We start from the raw sequence: 24357 nt of genomic DNA, 5'->3' as shown, positions 1-24357 counted from the left end.
CTGAGTTTGCCGTCGAGTTGCTGCCGGAGTTTTCTTTTTTCCAGCACAACAGCGTCAGACTCTCGTCCACAAGCTTCGCCCTGAGGTGTTTCAACAAATTACTAGTGGTAAATGAACAACATCGCGCACCTCCTTTAGCAATTTTAGCATTGCAGAGTTAGCATTCTGCAAAGCTCGGCTCGTTTTCACTTGTATAAAAGAATTTCCACACCGGCGGAGTTTTGGTGAGACGAGCAGCCGTTCTGGATTCATCCTGTTGTCTCTGCTCTGGATGAGACTCATGGAGAAGTCAGCCCGCTGCAGTGTAGCCCTGCGCCTGTCAGCGCTCCAGAGAGGAGCTTCTTCCTCCTTCATGTTTGTCGGCAGCTTGCATCCCATTTGGTTGCACTACCGCCAACTTCTGGTGAGGAGGGCTTACTACGCGTGGGGTTTTCTTGCCGTGAGTATCGGCGGCTGGTATCGGTAGCCTTCACGAGTACCCGATACCTTGAAATAAGGCCAGTATCGGCCCGATACCGATACCTGGTATCGGTACTCGCACATCCCTAATTTTAATGCTTCCATACATCCACTATTTTTATTATATCCATTTCTTCTAAGACTCCTATTAATACAGAGTGACTGAAGGTAACTTAAAGTGGAATGAAGGTGTACATGATCAAGGAATTATTTAATATAATAGACCAGCCATGTTAAATTAATTTTAATTTGGACAAATCATTTTCATGTGGAATTATGTGTTTAAAAGGTCATTTTCAACTGGAATTAAAGGGAAATTAAAACTCTTATGTAAATTTGGCCATTGCACCATCTAGCCCAGGACAATATGGAGATAACAGGCAACAACTAATGCCAATATTGCATTATTTTTGGAAACTGGCTGACGGGCCACAAAGAGATAGGCCTGTGGCCATGCGCCACTAGGTGCCCATCTCTGCTATAATGAGAGCTTGCAGGTGCAACTAATCCGCTTTAAAGATGTTCCACTTAGGTGTGCTAGTGAGTCTCACCAATGAGTAAGCGTAAACAACTGTTCCCGCCAAAGCTGGCACATCTGAATCGAACATAGCCATTATTAATGCCATTAGCTGCTTCCCAAGTGTAAATATGCACCGTTTAATTATCCCTGCGTGGAAAAGCAAGCCAGCATAATGGCCTCCCTGTGGAGAATCTCCCTCATTTAATGCTGCTGATGATAAACTTTTTTCCTTCAGGGGCTTTTTGAGTGGGATTAGTGCATTCAGATATTGTGTTTTAATTGTGCAAATCTGATTTGCCATGAGTCCATTGAGGTAATTTTGAAATTAAATTAAAAGGGTTTATTTGCTTTGAATGCACTGACTGGAAATTTAATGCAATCACTGGAAGATTTGTGTCAGTTGTGCATCAGTTGTACTTTATCCTAATGGCAGTCTCAGGATTTAGGATAGTAATTAAGTTGAGGAGAATTACACAAGCCCTCATTGGATCAGTGTGTTTACTTTGGATACTGAGATCGGGAAGCTGGGACACAAAAGACATGGAACGGGTTTGACTTGGAGACTATACATGACCCCAAAGTGAACAAATGGCCCTTCAGAAGCAGCATGGACCAGCCTTTGTCCAGCTGCTCATCCCTTTGTTTAAATGTGGGAGCGTTTTGTGTCTGTTCCAGTCCATGCTTATGCCAAGCCCAATGAATTGTTGGATACAGGTTTATTGGCTGTTCTCTTGGTTGTTTTTTTTTTTTTTTTTTTTTTTTTTTTTTTCTCAATTCTCTGAATTTTTCTTCAGCTACTATTTCCTTCCCTGGTATTCTCTCTACATTCCTTCAATTTTGTGACATTTTTTTTCCTACCTCTTCCTGTCATCTGTCTTGATTTGTTGTAGATTCTCCGTCAGTGCGTGTGTTTGAGCTCGTCTGTCCTCGTACCTTCGCGGTCATTTGTGACTGACAAAATCTCCGTCCGCACCGTTCGGCCCTCGCAAAGGTCCATTAGCTCCTGTACTGCGGTTAATGCCAGCAATCAGTGCTTTCCATTGCCTGACTAATCATCATAAATGGAGGTTGTCAAAAAAAATCACAGGGATTCATTTTTACCTTTCATACGTCTCTTGCTGGTCCGCACAGCGAGCGGCGCAGCCTCCCTTCATTCCAGCCATTGCCGGCATCACAAACCCCAAGCTGTGGAGGAAATGTGGGTTCATTCCTGCAGGTTTGAACCTTGCAGGTGTTCAGAGTCAATGAAAATTGACCTTAAACATTGACTTGGGTCCCCTAGAGCTCCTCAGTGGCCGGCAGAGTGCTTTGATTATAGCAGGCAGCTCTCCGGTAGGCAGCGGTGGGTGGTGGAGGTGACTGACTGGAAGCGAAGTCACTCCTGCCGCTGAAGGACAGCAAGTGGGCTTCTGCCGAGGTTAATCAGCTCCGGCATTATACATCAAGAGCTGCGGAATGGGACTCTCAGTCCAGTCTCCAGGAAATTAGAAATAATTGCACCCACTGTTAATGTAAAAAAATCCTTTCATAAAAAGCATGGCAGTGAGTTTCTTTCACCCTGATCTTGTTTTTCCAACTCGGTGAGTCTGTGTTTCGGCGGACTTTGTCGAGGTAGCCGCAGCCTTTTGCGTTATTAATGTGGAGGAACATTCGCAGCTGTGGCGCACTCGTGATGCATCACTCTCTCTGGCACCGCTTGTTGTTTATCACAGTGGCATCGGAGAGGCTGCCCAGGCCAGCGCTGCCAACGGCTCCCCGAGGTGATGAAAGACGCCTGCTGGGGTTCAAATGGAAGCAAAGGGCCGAGGAGGTGTAATTTATTGAGAGGAAACACCTTTTGGTCATACTATGTCTTCATTTGCAGCACAGTATATCAATAACAGCACGACTGTGTCTCATTAGACATGACTGATCCACTGATTTAAACAGATATGAGAATGCTTTAATATCTTTTATGTTGGATTGTCTACTGAACCACATTATTTCACATTAATAAGTTTTTTGTTTCCTATACAACAGATTTCTTTCTGATTAAATGTCTCTAGCACCAAATGGTCTGAAATACAATTTTATTTGTGAGCAGAACTTCTTATTGTTGCTCTCAGTGGGCACCATATTGATGTTTTTAACTGGAAACTGAAACCATTGCTTCAGGGAGTGCGCTCTCATCAACAAACCCTCTCCACAAAATCCTGCTTGTCATTCTGTGCATGTTAATCCAAACTTTCGGCATTAATATGCCGGCGTCACAGCTGCCGCCTATTTCCTGGCAAGGCTTTTTATCACCTGAAGGGATTTGCATCCGCCCGGCCACAAGAGCATTAGTAAGGTCAGGCTGTAGGTCACGGTCTTAATTTCAGTTCATCCCAAAGGTGTAAGATTAATGGGTGAGTTCAGCACTTTGAGCATGTTGGAGTTCTTCCTTATGAAAACGGTTTCGAAAGACAAAAACACAAGAAAACACATTATTATATCTTCGTGCTTAACACATCTGCCTTAAAGAAGTTGAAACCACAATTGGACAATTTCCAATATTTTAATAAGTGATATGTAATGATATATATTGACTTTCATTTAACTTTATTGCTGCACCATTGTTATCACGGTAATATTCAGATCAATGATGAGAAAGAGCAGAGACAAATCGGTATTGTCATGTGGTTTCTGCATTGTTTGATTTCACCATAAACAAACATTTAACAAGGTTTACTAAAGCAGCTATTCATGGCTTTGAAAACTTAGATAAATACTTGCATCTTCAGCTCAAAAAATTGTTGAGTTGTTTATACAAATGGCTCAAACGCCATCTCTCCGTCTACATTGCATCTACATGCAGTTTACTGGCCACCAGAAAAATAAGGAAAGCAAGTGGCAGCCTCTCTCTTCTGCCGTAGACCATATCCTAGAATATACCTTTGACATGTTTCGACTGGATTCTCCCACCTTCATCAAGAATGGCATATGAGTTTAAACTTTTTCAGGAGTTTTCCTAATACAAGATGATATTCATAATATTCAAGTTAGTGACTAAAATGGGAATCGTCCAGTGAAACATGTCAACAGTTTGATGAATAAACCTTGAATGAAGAGAAGAAACATAAAATACAAAGAGACAAACTAAAAGCTTAATTAACCTCATTGAACTATGAACTGAAGTTGACCTTTGAAGCTGAATCGGCGACCTCTCTTTGGAAATTGTTACCTGTGCTCAATCATCAAATCAAATCTTGCGGTAAATTATAATCGTCACAGCACGTCGGGCCCAGTGGCTTCTCAGCTTCGGTGCAGACATTTTCTTGAAAGTGGTTGCAATCAGTCTTTCTCATCAGCTCCGTCGCTGCTGGAGGTTTTCCAATCCGCCCATCATGAACTCTGCCTCACCTGTGTTCGTGTCACTTGATGATTCTTTCACCGACACGAGACCCGACAGTGACCCGGAATTTAACTGTTGACATGTTGATCTCGCACTGAAATCCAAAATTGGCAGGTGTCACAGTCATTGTGTTTGTGTGACGTTAAGGCAAGCGGAAAACAAGAGGTTTCTGATTTACTCTTCAGGTCTGGCAGACTGGAGAACAATGCATGAGTTCAATTCTGCATTCAGTGGACTGAAAAATTTCAGCTTGAAAAGAGAGGAGGGCAAGCGGTTTGGACTTACACTGCAGTGTTCTTTGTTTCCACATGTAGAAAGAACTTGCTGTTCAAGATCCAAAAAAATCAAACCTTTTCTTTACTGAAGCCATTTTCAAAGTCCACACTGTTTCTTTTCCCTGTAATTATTTCTCAGCAAGACATTTTTTTTTTTTTCATATTCACTTTTGAATATTCTAAACTGTCAGAAACCACAAAGGGAATGAAAGCATGTGAAGTTGGAATTTTTTTTTCATGGTGCAATCAAAGGTGACACCCACAAGCTTATTCGATTTTAGAGGAGCCTTTCAAAAGGGCAACAGATTCTCCAGCACCGCTATTTGTTGTCGTTTCAGGCTCGCTGTCACCCTCCTGACGCGTGTTTACGAGGTCTTTTGAAACAAACCTTAATGCTGAGAAGGGTTTTGACAGTGTGTGAAATGCAAATAACAAGAGCAAGCAATGATTTGCAATCATCATGAATCTTTGCTTCATCCACAGCTGGCATAAACATGTCAGATGTTCAACACAGGACATTTTACCATTTCTTTGAAATATATTAGCTCCTTTTGAACAGGGTGATCACAATCCACCTCAATTATTTGAAGTGGGGAATGAAAAATAACACCAGTTTATATGACAACTGTGCACGAAAATGGCAAAGTTTCTTTGCATTTTAGGTGTCTGTTTACACGACAACGGTGTGTGGAGTCTCTAAAAGTTACATTTTTTTGACGGTGCTCCAACTTCAGCTCCATGTCTCTGCTGTTGCATTATGCACACTGTGGTCTTAGTGCATTGTTCTTCTCATGCACCAGAAGGATTTTTTGTTGTGTGCGCCTTGCTGTTCCGTACATTTATGTACATTTACGAAACCATCATATGGATCACATGTGGAGATACGTTTTATTTCTTACAGATATTGAGTAGATAACGATGCATTTACAGTGTCCTGCTGTATTCATAAGCACTGGAGCAAAGCTAAACAACGATTTAAGATCAGCAGGACAAGGCAATGAGGTCTTGAAGTCAGAAAATCAAAAGTAAACTTATTAAAAAAGCCAAAGTTGCACAATATTCCGAGGTAAATGTGTGTCAAAAAAAAATGTGCATGTGCTTCCCAAGGTCACGATACTGGGTGCGAGAGTTCTACTGGATGATAATCACCTCAATGAAGTGTGTCCATCCACCTGTCAATCAACCCCACAGGCTTCTTGTGCAAGTTCAGAAACTGAAATCGTGTGTCGTGTGTGTGTGTGTGTGTGTGTGTGTGTGTGTGTATATATATATATATATATATATATATATATATGTGTATATATATATATATATATATATATATATATATATATATATATATATAATGTCTGGCGTTGTGGAAGGCAGAAGGCAGCCTGAGCCACGAGTTTGTAAATTGTGTTGTGATGTTCTCCGATAGTCTGTCTATATAAATTAAAGTTGACGGCAGCAGTCAACACTGTCGACTTAATGAAATTTAAAATCATTAGTTTTAGCCTCATCCCATCAAGCTGTAACCCGTGAAAAAGGAGTTCAGGCAGCTGCTCGCTTCTGATTTCCCCAGTGAAAACCTTAATGGGAAAGAACAAAACAGGTTAATTTAGTGGTAAACCAATCCTGAACACTAAAGAGACAGCTAACACCAAGCTGATCAAAAATGTTCTTTCTTCTGGAATTCAAACCAGTGGGGATTCAGGCATTTCTTTGCTGCCATTCAACATTTCAACCTGGAAAAATCCATACGAAACTTGTCAAAAGATAAATTTCTGAAGCCTACCTGTCCAAATAGAAGAAAGAGAAAATGCTTCTCGATAAAATAAAGATATAATGAACTTAGCTGAGTTAGAGGTTCTTTTATATTTAATTGAATTTGTCAGTGTTCACCAAAACTCTTCATTTGTGCCCCAAATATGTCAATGTAGGGCCTGAGATGAGCCAACACCAACAGTTTAAATCCATTTCGACTGACAGCTTCTGGACATATGATGGCTCAGCTTGAGCCAGGGAGGGAGGCGTTCAGAAGTATCTGACAGCAACCTACGATGAAATGAGTCTTCGATGTGCTTCGAAGTGAACTAATTTACATGCTGTGCTGTATGCACACAGTGCCGCACAGCAATAAATTATACTGATTGTTTAGGCAGGCCCTGGCTGTGCAAATAACTGCTTTTCATTGTTGTGTGCACATTGAATGCACCATCACAGAAACAGGAGCATTCAGAGCTGTCTAAACATTGATTCTTTCGTTGTTCAATACATGTGAAATTTTAATTGCAAAACAAATTTAAGCCACGGAGAATCAGAAAAAAAAAATGTCAATTTTGAAATAGTTGCTTCTCAAACGGACTTCAAAGTGCCAAGCTTATCTTCAAGAAAGGAAGCAGGTCGACAGACGAGCCCTAAAGAAAATGTCAGGAACAAAGTCATTAAAAGGCCTTTAGTTTGAACTGACAAGCTGAACAAACAAGGAGTGGGAAGGTTTCCCGATAGAAGCGTGTTCAGCCATTGGCAAAAGGTCAAGTATTGTATGTGCTGTGCGAACCTCTTCAAGTAGAATTTTAGTGCCTAAACAGACATAATTCCCCACTGCTTATGACAGAAAAACAGAGGACAGAAAAGCCCTTTTATCCCTCCACTGATGTTAGCTCAAAAACCAACACGAAATTATAGCCTCATGGCTGAACGGCGCAATGATCAAGGTAGCCAGTGGAATTTTTTTTTTTTTTTTTCTCCAGCTTTTGAAAATACGCATGGTTGCCCACATGACAACAAAAAAAGGCCCAAATGACCAGGACTGCCAACTCTTGGACGAGCATGTCACAGTAACATTCATCCCCCAGTCAGATCTGACACCAGCATGAAGCAGCATACTTGTAGACACCACTGTGCAAAGTTCTACTCTGGATCATAATGTACCAAAGCCAAGAAATTACGCTTTTGCCTTTTACAGAGTCAGTGTAGTTCAGATGGAATAAAACAAAAATTTCATCTTCTCGTAGGTTTCCATCTTCAAGAAGAAAATGTACGGTTTGGGTGCTGTACCTTGACTCTTACTCACCCATTAGTTTCAAGAATCAGATAAGTCTTGGAAAAACAGGGTGCATGATTAAGCATATACACTTAGTTGCCCTTACAAAGTCAAGCTGGACATAAAAAGAGTGTTTTGAGATGTCAGAGTCCTCTTCAGAACTCAAGGTAAAACTGTTCATTTTGAGAGAGTAACCTCCTTAAAGTTTTACCCAAACCTGAGATTCTTGCTCCAATACTGTGTAAGTCTTTGTCGAAGACAGACCAAAGTAAACCATGCTCACCTGCATAATACAGGAAACAGGAAACCGAGCTGTATCATGAAATAGATTCCTTAAATCACTGGAAAGTGTTGCATTGCAGTACATGAGTAACGCGCTTTGTCGACAAAGAACTCAAGAAACAAAACATTAGGATTAGACTTTGTCTCGCTGACAGGTTTAATATCCAGATCCCTTGGGAGTCATCTAACTGTCTCGTAAAGCTTTCTGAAGTCGATACTTGACAGGCTGTCTTGTCAGCTTTGCTTTATGTACCTCCACACTCTCTCTTTAGTGTGACTGGCTTTCAGTGCTGAACTGTCATGTTTTGTTTTCTGAAAACAAACAGTTAAAACAGCTTCAGTGCTGTCTTCAGGAATCACGTTGGCCGTACAGTTGCAGTGGTGATTACGTATGCATGCCCGCACTCAAACGTCCCACTCAGAATAGTCAAACATTAAACAATACATGGTGCTCATTAATCTCTATTTCTGGGTTTCTCATCATTTCAATACGCTTTGGTTTAAAATTCCAGTCCAGTTTGACAAAGGTCAACCTTTGAAACGTTATATGAATAATTCATGTCATGTGGAAAGTTGAAGATTTGAAGAGAAGAATAACTATATGACCACAATCTAACTCCACATTTTCAGAAATGTTTGAATAATTTGCTGCCAAAGTGGTAATTTAGTGTGTTAACTATGGTTTGTTCTCTGATTGGTTGACTCATTATGGATGAAACGATCCCTTCAAACGTAGGCCACTGTGTGTATTAAATGTTCTTAAAAAAACTCAAGGTTTTGATCAGTTTAGGTGTACCCAAAACAACCTGATATGAAAGTAATCACTTCCCCACAAGGAGAAACTGTGAATATTGCACCTTCTGTAGATGTAGATCAATTTATTCATCCATCCATCGTCCATCTTATGCCGTCTTTACCCTGTTCAAGTAAACAGGCCATGAGAACTGATCCTGGGAAACACCTGGGAAACAGGATTACCTGGAGAAAACTCTCGCTCACACAAGATCTAAACATCTTGCTTAGAAGTCATCTGGATGACCAGTTCAATCATCCTGTCTCTCTCAGAATACAAACTTTCCAGCTCCTTTTCAGTCAAATGCTTTTATACGCAGCGTCTTTATAGAACGAGTCATGTGGTCAGATGGAACACGAGTGGAGAGGAATATTAAACTGGCTACTTAAAGTGCAGTGCATGTAGTCATCCATCCGAAGTATGGCTGTCCACTAAGTGCTTGTGAGTCCTTGTGCCTTGTTCATAACCTTGACTCGATGTCTCGACCTGGAGGGCCACCAAATTGCATGTATAGATGTCTCCATGCATCAGGACAGCACCCGTGGTCAAGTTGTGTGTGAAAGTATTTATTGCAACAAGAATGGAATGATGACAGTTGAAGGGTTCAACCAAAGTGTTTTTGCAGACGACCTTTAAGATATAGGTCCGGTGATTGTGAAAACACAGAAAGGCCTTCCACTCAATATCGCTGACTATCACTGAGTAATTCAAGCATGACTTTCATACCCAAATGGATTGGGTATCAGCAGCCGGCATGAACATTAAGTCTGACAGTAAAGCATGCGGCAGTTACCAAGGCGGAACAGCGCACGTCCGCAACCAAAGACAGAACAATACACTGCAAAGCGAGGCGGAAAATCCTAACTAGACGGCCACATTTCTTGTCAGGGAAGCGGAAGAATTTAGAGTTTAGACGACAACACGATCCAGTTCAGCTATTTTAGGATCGTCGCTGCAGGTTCACATGCTGCAGTGCAGCTACATGTCGCATTCTGAACTGCCTGAACTACAAGGACACTGATGAATTGTGGGAAAGCATTGTAGGTAACATGGGAAAATAATAAAGAAGTCATTTCACAAGAGCTTGTGTGGTTATAATGGCCAAGTATTCAGCCTAGTTTGCGCTCTGTGGCAAGCCGTTTCAGCATTTATTCCTTGTCCTTGATGTCCAACTTAAAGGCCATATACTTGTAAGTTCTTTGTCCTCTTTAGTAAGACAAGTCAGTGAAGTAGTAGAACATCTAAGGTACACTAGTAAAATGAATGTTTTACGAGTTCTGGTTACAGTGCCGTCCACGACGCTTTGCACACCTTCGACTGTCCTTCCTTAGACTGTAGTATATATATATCAACCTTCAGCTTCCATGATGTGCCTCTGAAAATTTCAGCAGCATCACGTTGCATCTCCTTTCTTCTTATTCCCTGCGTGGACTGTCACTTACATAAAAACCTGCGCTATTCCACACGTGCACGTAACTTCTTGACCAAGCCGGCAGGGATTGTCAGTCGGCTGCAGAGTTCTTTTTCACATCAGATCCTAGCTCACGAGTGCCAAGCCATTAAATGTGTCCTTGTGGCGAGCGGCCTCTCCTTTTGTGAATAGGAGCTGCAATTCACATTCATGTAACGACATGAAGAGAATTCTCAGCAGCACATCGTCAGTGGGGGACGATTCCTGATCCAGCCTTACATGCTGAAAATGATAACCAACTACTTTGAAAGTATGTAGCGCATGAAAGGCAAGACATTTATGTCGTCAGATACTTATGTCCTGCTACCTTGAAACACAAATGAAAAGGAGGAATATATACAAAGAAAATCCTTTTGTGAGTCACTGTTAAACTAAATGGAGTGGGGGAAAAAAAAAGGCCTTTCAGTGTTAAATGTGAATAAATAGCAATAACAGACTGAACAAATTGAAGGCCAATCACATATACAAGCATCTACATGAATATTAATGGGATGGTTAATTCTGAGCAATTCTGTCTGGGTTATCTTGTAATATTTGCCTCTTGTTGGGTTGCATCATTGACAGTATTGCCAAATAACCTCGGGTGATTTTGTGCTTTTATTTCTGTTGGGCATGATAAATTGAAAATGAATTCTGTTCTCAGGTTTAGAGAGTCGAGTTTGTGAAAAAGAAAAAAAAAAAGGCATTAACAGAATGACGAGCACATATTTATCTACCTGCTTTGCTTTAATAAAGCTTTTACGAGCTGACAAAACGACAGTAAAAGACAGGTCCTTTCAGAAAAGATCAATAGTCATCCAACAATCTCGATCCCACATCGGATTGGCATCTAAAGAGGCTGATTTTAAATTTACTGACGATCATTCGGTTCCACTTTACTTCAAACTGTGCATGATGGGAGTTGGATAAGGACAAAAGTATTCCTTAAATATCTTGAAACTCTTTATCATTGGTTCACAGAGTTTCTGAAAATGCCAGAAGCTCTGCAGAAATGTTTTTCCGTCATGATTTATTGGACGCTTTTTATATACCCACAAGATGGGGTCAGTAGTTTGAGCTGTAATGAGCTATTTCTTCATCCGTACCTAAATTGGTATATTCAAGGAGAACACAACTATCTAGCTGCTATTTTGATAATTTGTTTCCCACTTTCTGGCACCCTCACAGAATGTGTGATGTGGTTTCTACCTCCATCGATCTGCTTATTTTTGACGATAAATAACTGATGTATGAACATAGTCTGACAAATGTAAGAAGGACTTTTTGCTTCAGGCCTCTAGGTGCAGTTTAAATTGTACCTGCAGCGCGTACAGCGTGAGAATACCGAAACGACTGAAAGACTCGTCACGCTGGTCTCTTTTCAATCAGGCAGATTATTTGCATGAGTTCATATTGGAAAGATATTGAGAAGATATTTTCACCTGGGAATGTCCTGAAACGGGGGACTACGAAACCTGTTATCAGTGCAGTACCAGGCGCAAAGATAATGGTCAGTTTATTGGAGAAAAGGAGTGATTCACCAGAGAAGAGCTTAGCTCAGTATTCTCCCATCGATAAGTCATCGTCTCACTGCGTTGAGATGGTATTATATGGTTTTGTTAGTCTGTTTTACGGCAGGATAATGTAAGAGTCATGGCCTAATGTCTTTTCTCATGCTCAGCTTTTCAGACAGTGCTGATTGTAGCAGATCCCCTCTGGCGTTAAATTCTGCTATTTGGCACAAAAATGCTTGAAAGTAGGCCACAGCTCACACTCGAGGTGTTAGTTATTACATAATTAAGTTAACAGTGCAGACTGGATCAAACCTCTCACCACATTTCATGAGGATTTTCTGTCTGAGTGATGTAAACCATTCCCAGTTCATCCTCAGCTTTCCGTCACCTTTTAGTAGAGGATTGATTTGAAAACTCTACTCGTGAGTTGCGTACCTCCCAGTCCATTTTCCTACTGAGATTCAGTAGCTTCATAGCTGAGAGTCACCATAACAGCGACCCAGCTTCATTCTCTGTAAGAATGTCCTTGTATGCAGAAATTTCATTATCTACAGCATACTGTAATTATTTTATTAGCCTCAGGCCTCAAAGGCAGCTGTCACTGTCACTGAAAACATAAGCTTTTGTATTATTTAGACTAACATAACCGCTGATTAATATTGCGAAGTGCATAATTATCCTGATCACCGCAGTTCATGAAGTCTTTTTAAGATTGCACCACTCCACTCATTTGATTTCTCATCATCAGCTTGCTCCCATTCTTGTTGAATCCCGTCAAGGCCCCAATCAAAGCAATCTGTTGGTATTACCGATCTACAGAGATGTTCACTCATGATTACACTCTCGAATTATAACACTCAGACCCTATGTCTAAAGAAATTATCTTAGTCCCACTGTACAAAAAGAAGCAGCAGCAGAATATTTGCAATTTGCAATCATAATTCCTCCGACCACTCCAAGAAGCGAGGAGAGTTGCCTTGCTGGTGGCTGCGCTGTCATACTGTATTCCTCCCTAATCATGAGGTCTGACAAAACCTCACTTTCCTGATTGCTGAAACTCTCAGTGTCGGTTATTTTCACAGGGAAAGGAATATTTGCAGTGAGCGTTGCAGTGAGCAGCTCAGACCCAAATCAGCCCTGCGACTGAAGGAAGTGTGTAGAATGAACAAATAGGATATGTTCTGTTTTCAACCAATCAAATGTGTTCAGTGAAAAGAATCATGAGTTTTTTTGTTTTTTTTTAAATCTCTTCCAGACGGTCCAGGAACAAACTAATGCTAGATTTTAGACAAAAACTATTGCAATTTTTACTTCAAATACTACATTCAGATGTGTTGATCATGATGACAAAAGGTTTTTCCAGAGAAGGTTTCTTCATGAAAACGTTTGGAAGACGAGTTTAAATCCTTCCTCTCACTCGGCTGCCCTTTTATGACCTAATTTTATATTTAAGGATTCACCAGATCTCGTTAGTTGCAGCCGTACAACGTTGGCGGGCTTCCAGGCGTTCTCCCACCATCTGACAAGCGCTTCTGTTTTGAACCTGGATTCAACAATGACTCATGGAAAAGCCTCGAAGGGTTTTCTTGACCTTTATGTTGGGACAATCCGTTCTGAGCAAGGTCTCACCTGGAAGGCTTCCTCGCACAACCACAACCTGATCATTTGATGAATGTTTGACCATTTCTAGCTTATGAGTGTGAATGTTTCACAGTCTCTGCGTCATTTTCATTTCGACGTTGTTCTTCTCCGGCACACAGATAAAATCGAGAATGGAGACGTCCACCAGAGACGGAGAGGACCGCATTCAGGCCTCTCGGAAGGACAGGAGCCTGGGAGCAAACAGCAGGAAGGAGCTGGCCAGTCGGGGAGCAGCTGGAGGCGAATTCTCCTCCTCATTCTCGCCATCACCATCCATAACATTCCAGGTGAGAGCAAAACACAGGAAGCACAAGGTGTGTCAAAGTGATGCTTTTCATAAGAGAACTCTCAAATCTGTTGTCGAAGACAGTGGATGAACTTTTGCTAGTGCAGTATTTTGCTGGGTAGTTTCTGCAATCAACTTCCTTGGTTCAGAAAGAAATGACCAAAGAAATGACCATGATGCCACTGAACCTCATTTGAAACATGATCTAATGTAGCCGAAGTGTTCGTAACAACTTGACAGACAGGCGTTAGCTTGGGAGAAAACATCAGGTCAGAGGACCACAAACATGTGCCTTTCAGCATTTCACTACAGTAAACCCATATGGATAAGTCGCCATGGAAACGCGTGGACCTTTGTCTTCTACTCGAAGCGAGAAGACAGATTCATCCCCGGTGACGAGCTGAAGAGGAACAACCGCAAGGGAGTGGGTGACAAGATCAGGGTCATTGACTGTCAGTGAGAGAGAGGGCAGAATCATGCATCATGTCCTACTGTTCGATAAAAATCCAGCACTGTGTCCTACTGTACGGCCGGTGTGGCACACATGCAGCGTGACTACAGCAGCAGTTTAACTGGTGCCACAGAGACTCAGCAGTACAGCTTCCTGACTTCATTTTCACCCTTCAAATCAATCGTTTGAATATTTATGATGGAAAAGTCCCGTCAATCCGGCTGGTTTCCCCTGGAATAAGCCTTGCATTATTGAACACTACAGAGGTCAAACAGATACCGTTCTGTCAGTCCTAACGAGCTCATTAGACGAACCGCCCGTCAGTCAGACTTCAAGCTCAACACCAAATCTGGTCTTCTGGTTTTGTTTTTGTCTCTTTCTCATCCAAGACCATGAAGATAATACAAATTGCACGGTAGAGGGATATAGATAAGAGAAACGGCAAATTTTTCAAATTCTGGCAGCCGATTGTCAAAAAAAATAATGCTTTATTTGATTTAATCTCGTCAGAAATTAACAGCTTATTCGTTTTTTTGGTTTACTGAAATATTTTGATTTGACTTTTCATAAAGAATGAATAAACGTCCCTGGACCAACAGTTGGTTGTATTTGTGAGTGTGTGTGCAATAAAATGCTGCATTTTGAGAAGTAAAAGCTCTGAAGTGGCTCTCCAGTGATTCAGTAGTGCCAGAAGTGGTCCAAGCCACTTCATCTGAGTTTGAGACGGCCACTTTGTTTTGTTTTCGAAGTAAATTTGGGAAATTCCTCTGGAGTTTATGAATAACAAAGGGGGTAAAAAAGCCAACGCATGTTCACACATATAAATTACAAAATACTTCTCCTGTGCAAACCGTGAAGTGAAATGGACGGCTAGCATTGAGCCGTCTTCTGCCTCATCCAGCCTGAAGCTTGGGATGACCTCTGACAGTGTCCTGCGGTATCATTCATCAAGACATACGCTTGTTCTACCGCAGACCGGACTTGTTTTTCCAGTCGTCTGATTGGTTTGAGATCTGGGGAATTCAGAGGCCGAGTCAACACCTTGAAGTTTTTATCACGCTAATCAAACTGCTGCTTTTTATAGTGTGGCAGTTTATTATCACTGTGAAAGAGGCCCCCGAGGAATAAGTAGCTGTGATGAGTCGGAGGAAGTGAACCACATTGAGTTTCCTTTTTATCCTTTGTTCAAACAATTTAAAGTTATTTCCCTTCTTTGCTTCCAAAGATCTGAAAGTCTCTGTTGTTTAAAGCATCACTCATATGTAGATTGCAAATTTTCCATGCAAAAACATTATTGACTGCTTGTCTTCTTTCCAAGCCGACCATTGATCCATCGGGTTTCCATCTTTGGAAAAGTTTCAATGTCAACTAACCATCTGACAAGACCTGTCCATAATTTGAGAAATGCGTTCATTCTCAGACTCCTGATTCGAGCCTGTAACCATTTCAACAAACTCCAGTTCAAAAGGAGACTCACGCTGGTGGCCAGTTTGCAGATTGAGGGTGTGCTTACTTACCTTAGTGTTTGCACAAACCTTGATGGAGTTGCTGCATTAGTGTGGTGTGTTTGTGGAAGTGTGAATGCTGCCGTAGACAGCGTGTTCTACATCTAACAACAAGGCTGAATTGGTATAGGTGTTGGTATGTTTGCAGGTGAACTCTGTTTCAAATCGTCAAATAGGTGTCTGACAAGAGGACTAAATCCTTTAGAAGTGTGGTATCCCCACAGTTTCATGTGAAGGCCATCGGTGAGTTCTTAGCTCGTAAAATTACTACCCCAGTGACGCAACATGCATCGTGCTGCATTAAGCTCAGCACACAGTGTTGTTGGAATTCATTTACAGAAGAAACTTCTCTCATATCCAGCTTCCGTCCTGGTTTATCTTTCAATCCTTTGTTGAAAATGCCACCAAACCAAGTCTTTTTTCACATTAAAATTGGAAATGGAGAAACACATTTACATTATCTTCTTTATTATCCACTAGGAAAACCATCTGTTAATGATATTTTACCTTTTCTATATTAGAATATGTGCTCTGTTATGCTTGTTGGTTAAAATGCATTTTATTCTGTTGGATTTTGGAATGTTGCAGCCCTGTAAAAGCAATAAGATCAACCTGTTTGACTCAGAAGTGTTTCTGCAGCATGTATTCATATCATGCAACAGCTGGAAACTCCTCGGGGCCTTCCCCGGTAATCACCCCATGTGGTGCTGCAGCCTGCTGAATGAGATGTTTTGTACATAAAAAGGTAGGCGCCTCTGTCAGACTGACATTACGTTATAATCTGGCAAGCGCCGTGAGCACCTCTGTCCCGGATGTGACGGCTGCCGTTATTAACCAACACCGAACCCCTGAGGCACGAGTTTGCCCTCGAGCAACCCAGACAGCAGCTGCGTAATGAGCTGCAGTGATCTTCAAGGAGGATCTGAACGCACCCTGACACTCCAGAGACGGGGATGGAGATTGATGGCGATCCCTTCTCTTCAACATTAGCGTTGATCCCTGTTACTGTGACGGATGGAGCAAGGTCACTGACAGTTGCTGCTCGCATGTGGTGTGAGAGACGCATGTGAGACGACCAGAGATATCACATTTCTGGATGGAGAGAGAGCTGCAGCACTCTGGAGCAACGTTTTCGCTCTTTTTGACTCACTGTCAGAAGATCCAGGTTCAGTCATGGGCTTTGGCCTTTCTGTGTGGAGTAAGAAAATCAGGGACCGTATGCAGCCCAATTTTATTCTTCAGTGTCCCAAACTGGTGATAATAACCTTTAAATTTAAACTTTAAAGTTTTGTTCTTTGTTGTGCTGCAGATTGTGCATGATAAAAGTGTTTATATTTTCGCTAAACCAAACAATTGCAACTGAAAATAACTACAATCTCAACATAAAGCCAATTTTCTCACATCTCCTGGTGGAAAATACAGTGAAATATCAAAAAAAAAACTTTCCGATAGCTGTTGCACGTTTTTACAAATCCACCCTGATTGCATGGCTTTGAGACTTGAAGGAAATCTGAATTCTTTGAACGAGACCTTGTCAGCAAATTCAACCTGCAGTAGAAACAGCAACACAAACGCTGCGCCACCAAATGAGCAGGATTTCAAATCGTGAGGTTGCAGGAAGTCCTCGAGCCGATTCCAGCTGAAAGCAGGCGATGGTAGGACCCTGGAGAGGTTGCTAATCCATTGAGTACCCGGTGGAAACCGACACAAGCACTGAAAGAACCTGCAAACTTTATACCGACGAGCCAGTGAAGTATGAATATCTTTAATTGACCTGAAGTTGGCTGTCGGGATCGTAACCCATGACAGACACAGTATCTGCTTTAAAACGGGAGAAAAAAACAGTGTGAGAACAAGCTGGCAGGTGGGCTGGTGCTTAGCGCTCCCCTGCTAACCCTGGACTCTGTTTTGGAAGAAATCCTGTCTCATTTGACTCTGATAACACTCGTGGGTGTCTGGATCACATATCCAGCTGTGTGCAGGTGAGCAGCTGTTGTTCAGAAACCCGTGTCCGGTAGCCAAAAGTGCAGACAGGGGAAACTGATTTTATTACCGAGGTGTGACCTTTTACAGAGTCGCACCGCTGAAATCAATCTCAGCCATTACTGCATGAGGAAAGCGTGTGATACAATCCCGGTCGCATTTATTTGAGCAAAACAAAACAAACATTTCTTTGGTCCTGCATCTTCAGGATGTGGGAGCCGGTCGGTTTTCAAAACTCGCTCCTGACGTTGCACTTGCTTCACTCTATGTTTTATTCAAACTCAAGATTTTTCGGTTCACACATTCTCGACTGACACTTCCAGAAGATTGAGCCAGAAGGCAAAGCGCACCCGCAGGTTTCCAGTAATGGTGCCTGTCCGGGATGGGGCTGGTGAGACGTTGATTGGAACCGGCGTGCTTTGTCATCAGAGATAATGACAGGTGTTCGATTGCGGCGGCGCGGTCCCCAGGGCTCTTTACATCAGCATCTCCCTTCACTCTTCAGTTACCTTTGTGCTGTTTTTCCTTCCTTTATACACTCTTTGCTGTGTTTGAAATACCTCTTTTTTTTTCCTTTTTTACACCATTGCTATCTTTGTCACCTTTTCATGACAAACTGATGTAGGCTATTAATAAAGTTGTGTGTAAGAAGAATCAAACAAAGATGAGAAGCATTTGAAATAAATCGTGTTTTCAAAATCAGCAGATGCCATTTTAGTTTTTACTATACAAGTATTTTATTGGTAATTGAAAGGCTCAAACATAGTTCGCATGCCTCGCCACAAGCAGACGCTGTTGGTTGTTTTTGTAATGAAACCCAACGAAGATTCAAATGGCAGCTTAGGTAAGGAAAAGTGTTTTGAATTTAATCAGTGCAGTTACATGCAGTTTTCGATGGCAGTGAGTAAACAGCTCTGCAAATGACTTGTGGGCATAATTTCCTCCTGGATGCTCGCGCTCATCTGTTTTTCCAACGGGAGCCGTGACCAGAAAAAGCTCAGAAAATCGGAATTTGCATGTTTCGGCTTTGTATTAGCCAAGCCGATAATGGCATGGCAGGTCGTGACTGCACGTCAGGAGAGAGGCTGCCTTTCTGTAGATGGGTGCGAAATGCAAAAACAGCCTGTCGATGTGACTCTGCTCGCACAAACACATGCACATGCAACCACACACACGTTTCAGATACTCATGGATACGTCGCACTCTGTGACCTTTTCAGCTTCGGTTTGAATGGTGTGTAGTTTAAGTGTGCGCGACAGGCATAACAAATGAGACATCAGAGTAAAGGGAAGCTGCACAGGAAGCTCTCAGCTATTCAAACCCTGAGGTTGGGGGTAGTTTTGAAATCATGGATTCAAATGGAGGAGGAGAGAATCATGAGCAGATAATCATCACAGTTGAAGGTTAAGGTCCAGTTTCTTCTCTTAGCCCTCAGGAATAGATGAGTAGTAAACACACAGTGCATGTGTCAGACCTGAAACTTGATTTGCTCACAAGATTGAGCACTACTGCTTACTTACTGAAGTCCTGAGCTAATCTGGCAATTTTGGGGTGCTTCCACTAGGATCACTCCATATCCTTCGACTTGTTGAGCATGGGTGACCCTGCCAGGAGTTCTAGACCTGACATAACCAGCATAGCTCTAGGGATTATGAAGATGTGTAAACCCTCCCACCATGGTAAGCTGGTGATCCCTTGAGGACAGGATCACTAAAATCCTACACCATAAATGTAATGATTCAAATGTGTCCCTTTATTGTGGAATTTTATCGTTTTCCCTGTACTTTCATGGTTTTCCTTCCACTTCCTGCCACAATCCAGTTTCTGTGGTTATCGTGTGAATCTATATTTTCTGACGATGTGGGTCCTGTTGTGGACTGACAGTCTGTTATCCCTGCTGATGTGGATGGAGCAGGTCTGAAAGATGGACAGACGAATCCTTTCTTTCACCTCATGTTTTATTTGCTAAGGGTTTTTAAAGATGTCTTTTTGAGTATTTGTTTTTATGTTGTTTTACCTACAGAGGGCTTGGCTGTTGGAGTTGGCTTTGGAGCTATAGGAAAGACTTCATCTGCTACTTTTGAGAGTGCCAGGTAAGATATTATGAAAGCAAGTACATACTCATCCGAAGGAATCGATTTGTCTTGTGGGTGATACAAGTTGGTTTGGTTGCCATGAGTAGTTTTATAACAGGCGTTTATTCAATGAAAAGGAAATAGTCGCTATAAAACTTGATTAATTCAATGTGAAAAAAATAAAAAGGGATTTTACTTCCCTGTGGTTCAGATTACTCTAAGAATGCATTGAGGTTTTCATCCCGCGGCTGTTATCCATCCTGTCCTGTGTGCTGCTGACAGCTAGTGGTTGCACCGTAGAACTGTCAGTCCAGCCCAGCCTGCCTCTCCAACCTTCCCTGGAGCCCATGTGCCTGTCACACAGACACTTCACTGCGAAGCTTTTGAGTACACTTCACTTTAGCCGTGACCTCTACCTTTTCAGTTTGCAGTCTCATGTGTGATTAATGATTACCTGTAAAGTTGAGAAACAAAACTTTCAGTTTCATCACTCGATCTTGTGATTCAGTTAAACTGTGGAGCGACATTATTCCAAGACTTGAGTATGTTTGCCCTTCTTACTGAGAGGATTTACTGGAAATAAACAAGAGATCATTCTACATAAAGTGACAGTCCCATATCTTTCAGATAAAGCTTAGAAATTTGGCACTCAACTCAATTAATATCTCAATACGTCATCAATTAAACATGCCCAATCCCTTGTCACCTTTCCTGCAGATTTATCTTTTTTGTGGTTGTCCTCTTTGCAAACGGTAACAGTTTTTATTCTAATAGCAAGTTGTATGTCACACATTGTGTGCGTGTGTGTGCGTGCGTGCGTGCGTGCGTGTGTGTGAGTGTATGAGTTCAAGTTAAGCATGAGAGAATGGCAGTTGTTTGTTGCATTCTACTGAGACCCAGTGGTCACATTGTGGTACTGCAGAAACAGTATTCTTGAATTACCAAGACTTAATTTTTTTTTTTTTGCTTTCTAAGTTAAAGCTGTGAGGAACAGTGGTTCTGTTTTGATGCCTAGTTAACTTCATAAAACCAAAGAAGAAGAACAAAATCAAGCCAAAAGCCATTAATAGATGCAAAATTAAGTGTTTATTTTTTCTTTCAGCTAGACAAGGATGCCACAATTAAGTGACCACACACTAATCAACAAACCACCCCAAAATGAAATAAGATCTGATATGAGGATGGCAAAGAACAAAAGATGGGAAGAAACCCTGTCTTACACTGTGGTACATTTGAATAGACTGCTTCCCTGACTTACAAACTAATATTTAAGGAAGTAGAAGGGGACTATTGGCCCCACCAGGGAAAAAAGGAACAAACAAGAAATCAATGCAAAATACTGAAGATGTGGCCAATGACAGCCTCAACTGAGGGACTGAGTCTCGTGGTCAACCTGCTGAAGAGAAGCGTCATGTAAAGCAGCATACAACAGAGAGTGTTGACTGTGACTGTAAAAAATAAGCCTGGAAAAATATGTTTCTACGATAACATCTGAGCTGGGTATCAGGACAAAGACACTCTATAAGCAAAATGGTCTGGGAGGACCAATGATTTTTCTCAGTTATATTAAGCGAACCATTGGTAACACCATCTATTGCTAGGTCCTGATATAAAAATCGCCGTTTTGGCGCACAAGTGTTGGAATGTTTTCTTGTAAATTGGAAAAATAAGTATTTGCCCAAGTAATCCGTGGTTCAGAAAAGAGTGCCTCAACTACTTTGTCTTCATGAACGTGTACGACACACTCGTGTTGAATGTCAAGGACTTTTGGATTGTCAGACGAACTTTTACTCTCGAGAAACAACACTTCACAATTCCATTGGCTTTGTGGCGGGCAGATCTTGAAGCAAGCATGGTGTTCTGGAATGATATGAAGAACAGTGAGTACATACTCCTTGTATTTGTTAAGAAGGACATTGACGTCTTGCTGGTAGAGTCTCGCTGCTTGAATGGCTCTGGATCCAGCTGCCCCCTGTAGTCGAGCCTCGTGGATCAACATCTGGGTGTGGAAAGCAGCTCCGTTCATCCACTGCTTTAGAGACCGAGAGTTTATGTGTCCGTCCACCAGCATGGAATTCTTTGCAAGTAAAGACAAATACACAGTTTCACAGTATTAATACTTATGTGCAAAGACTGAAAGGTTGGGATCAACTTTCAAATCCAGATTAAAGAACCCGACTGGTCTCACCTTGAGCCGTGTGAGCTGGATACTGAGATCAGCCTCTATTTGCCGGGTTGACTCTAACTGAAGCTTCTGGTTCCCCAAGTTGATCTGCAGACGTCTTAGATACTCCTCCATCAGGTCTCGGACCTTCACAGACGACAACAAGAGGATGTGTGAATTCACTACAGAACCAAGAAGCAGTACTAACTTGTGACCCTCCGTACTCACAACATCATGTCCTTTCCGGTTCACTGTGAATGGATCGTTTTCAAAACGTTGCTGTGTAAATGTGAAACTTTTCTTTCACAAAAATGTGTTTCACTCGACACATCGTCATGTAAACAGGGACCATAATTTTATTTACTGAATTTGAGAATCACACTTGGAATTGATTTTGCTGTGTTGTAATTTAACTTAATTAATTAAACGTCCTGTATCTGATTTTTTACACATCAAACAGTATTTTGTGATTGATTGAGAGCTGTGAATGAGCAGCTGCTCACTGAGTAGAATTTCAACCTTGACTAGAGATGATGAGGATTTGCAGATTATCCATGATTTTCTTCATTGGCCTTCATTGAGACTGTCATCCACAAGAAAATTACCACATTGGTCATTTTTACATACCTCTTGTGTCTCCATTTTCCACCCTGTGGTGACCGACAAAGAAATGCGGACTGACATAATGGTGTGGAGTTTATTTCAGAGTCCAGTAGTCCAAAACCGAGACACAAGAGGCTCCAGAGTGACGGTGTATAAAGCACCTTGGCTTCTGAAGAGAAAGCCTACATTTGTCGATGGAAAAGCATTGTGTAAACTACAATGCAGTATTATGCAACATAGAACATTTGCTTGCCCCATGATGGACATTGTATTCAAACAGTTGCTGTTTATAACTGCTATTTGCTCAGTTTGCTGTCGTGTCGTCGTGTCCATTTCAGGGACTGAAAGTGAACAATGACCAAGACTAAGTCTTGTTCATGGTGACATGAGCTCGGGGCAAAAAAGAAATCCTGCATGAATATTATTTATTACTGTAAAAGGCCTGTGAAATTGAAAGTACTCACCTCTCTGGCTTTCTCCTGTGCAAACACCCTCTCTATCATCTCAGCTGTCCCCATGGTCTTTTTCTTCATGGCCTTTCCAACTATCTCCAAGATCATGGAAATGACGAGAGCGCCCAGTCCCACGGCATTGGGCACCACAGTAAAGCCACTCAAGGATTGACCAACTCTTTCCACAGCACTTCCAAAATCTGTCAGTTCGTCACCATACAAGACCTGGTCTCTGTAAGCATTCAGCTGTGCAGTCGAGTTGAGTCCAGAGAATCTCTGCAGGGAACTGAGAGGAGATGTCAGTTTGTTAAATAGACATTTTGATCATAATTACTTTCAAATGAACGTTATGTACAGTAGCTTTGACAAATCTTCTTCCAAATATTGGTCAAAAATGTCAAATTGTTTAGATTTGACAACAAGTGATGTTTTTTTGTTTTCTGTTTTTTGTTTGTCAAGTTGCCAACCTGTCAATTCCAAAACCCTGCCAGTGGTCTGAAGACAGCAGTGCATCGGCATATCTGGTGTAGTTGACTGGTTGCACCTCTGACGATGATTGTTGTCCCATGTTGATCTCTTGCTGTTGTCATGGAAAAAGCCAAAAACAAAAGAATCATCTGAGCGCTACAATTCTTCTGTGCTGATCATATCGGACCAAAGACCTTCGTATAACTTGTTGCATTGAAACAACATAAATTCCCCATTAAGATTAAGAGCCAACAATGCAGCATGTAACCCTTTATATAAATTCTCCTGTGCCACATTTCAGCAGAATAGTATTGGAAGTTGTTTTGTGGGCAGATGACGTCTGACAACATCAAGCAAAGAAACCGCGTAGTCTTATGAAGCCAAAAAATTATTTACTTTTGTTTTTTAGGTTCAATGTCCTACTGTGTGCTTTTACTTTGACTGAACTTTCTTCATGGCTTTCTCTGTGTTTTAGCTCTGTTTGTGTCCATTGAAAACATCACATCAAAATGATACAGCTGTTTTTTTTTTAAAAGAGGACCAAATGAAGCGTGAATTGAGTAGGTTGTTGTGAACAGTTCTTGTCAGATAAAAAAGTACGATCCATGGAACAGCTTCCTGCTGCAGGGTGACGACCAAGAACACAACACGAGGACACGTTCAGTGGTCAAACGTTTAATGTGAGGGCTGAAGCATGAATCAAACAGAACACAAATAAGTCATTAAAAAATCATGAACCAAAGATTTGAAAACCACATAAAATAATCTATTCTCTTACTGACAGAACAGTGAGTGGGGTTGCCTTCGGCCCAGTTTAGTTTATTTGAGCAGTCCACAAACATCATTTACACTCAAAAAGAGAGGGGGAAAAAAATGGAAAATTGACATTGTTAGCTCAAAAGGAGTAGGCCCAAGCTAATGAGCTTTATGCCTACCCCCAGGCCCTGCTGTATACATTATCCTTTCATAATAATTAAAAAAAAAAAAAAAAAAAAAAAACTATTACAATAATAACGAAAGGCACAACAAGTACTG

The 24357-nt window shown here is 41.5% G+C and overlaps 1 protein-coding gene across 3 annotated transcripts in view; it reads left to right on the top strand.

Moving 5' to 3' along the window:
• The window catches only part of LOC115392876 (zinc transporter ZIP11), a 137525-nt gene that overhangs the window by 82115 nt on the left and 31053 nt on the right, over positions 1-24357 (top strand). For all 3 annotated transcript variants that reach the window (XM_030097533.1, XM_030097534.1, XM_030097532.1), the window contains exons 6-7: positions 13455-13622; positions 19584-19653. In XM_030097533.1, the coding sequence (XP_029953393.1) occupies positions 13455-13622; positions 19584-19653 (238 nt within the window). The remainder of the gene's footprint in view (positions 1-13454; positions 13623-19583; positions 19654-24357) is intronic.

This window comes from Salarias fasciatus, chromosome 8, assembly GCF_902148845.1.
Source record: "Salarias fasciatus chromosome 8, fSalaFa1.1, whole genome shotgun sequence".
NCBI classification, from domain to species: domain Eukaryota; kingdom Metazoa; phylum Chordata; class Actinopteri; order Blenniiformes; family Blenniidae; genus Salarias; species Salarias fasciatus.
This window is presented reverse-complemented; position numbering and strand designations above follow the sequence as displayed.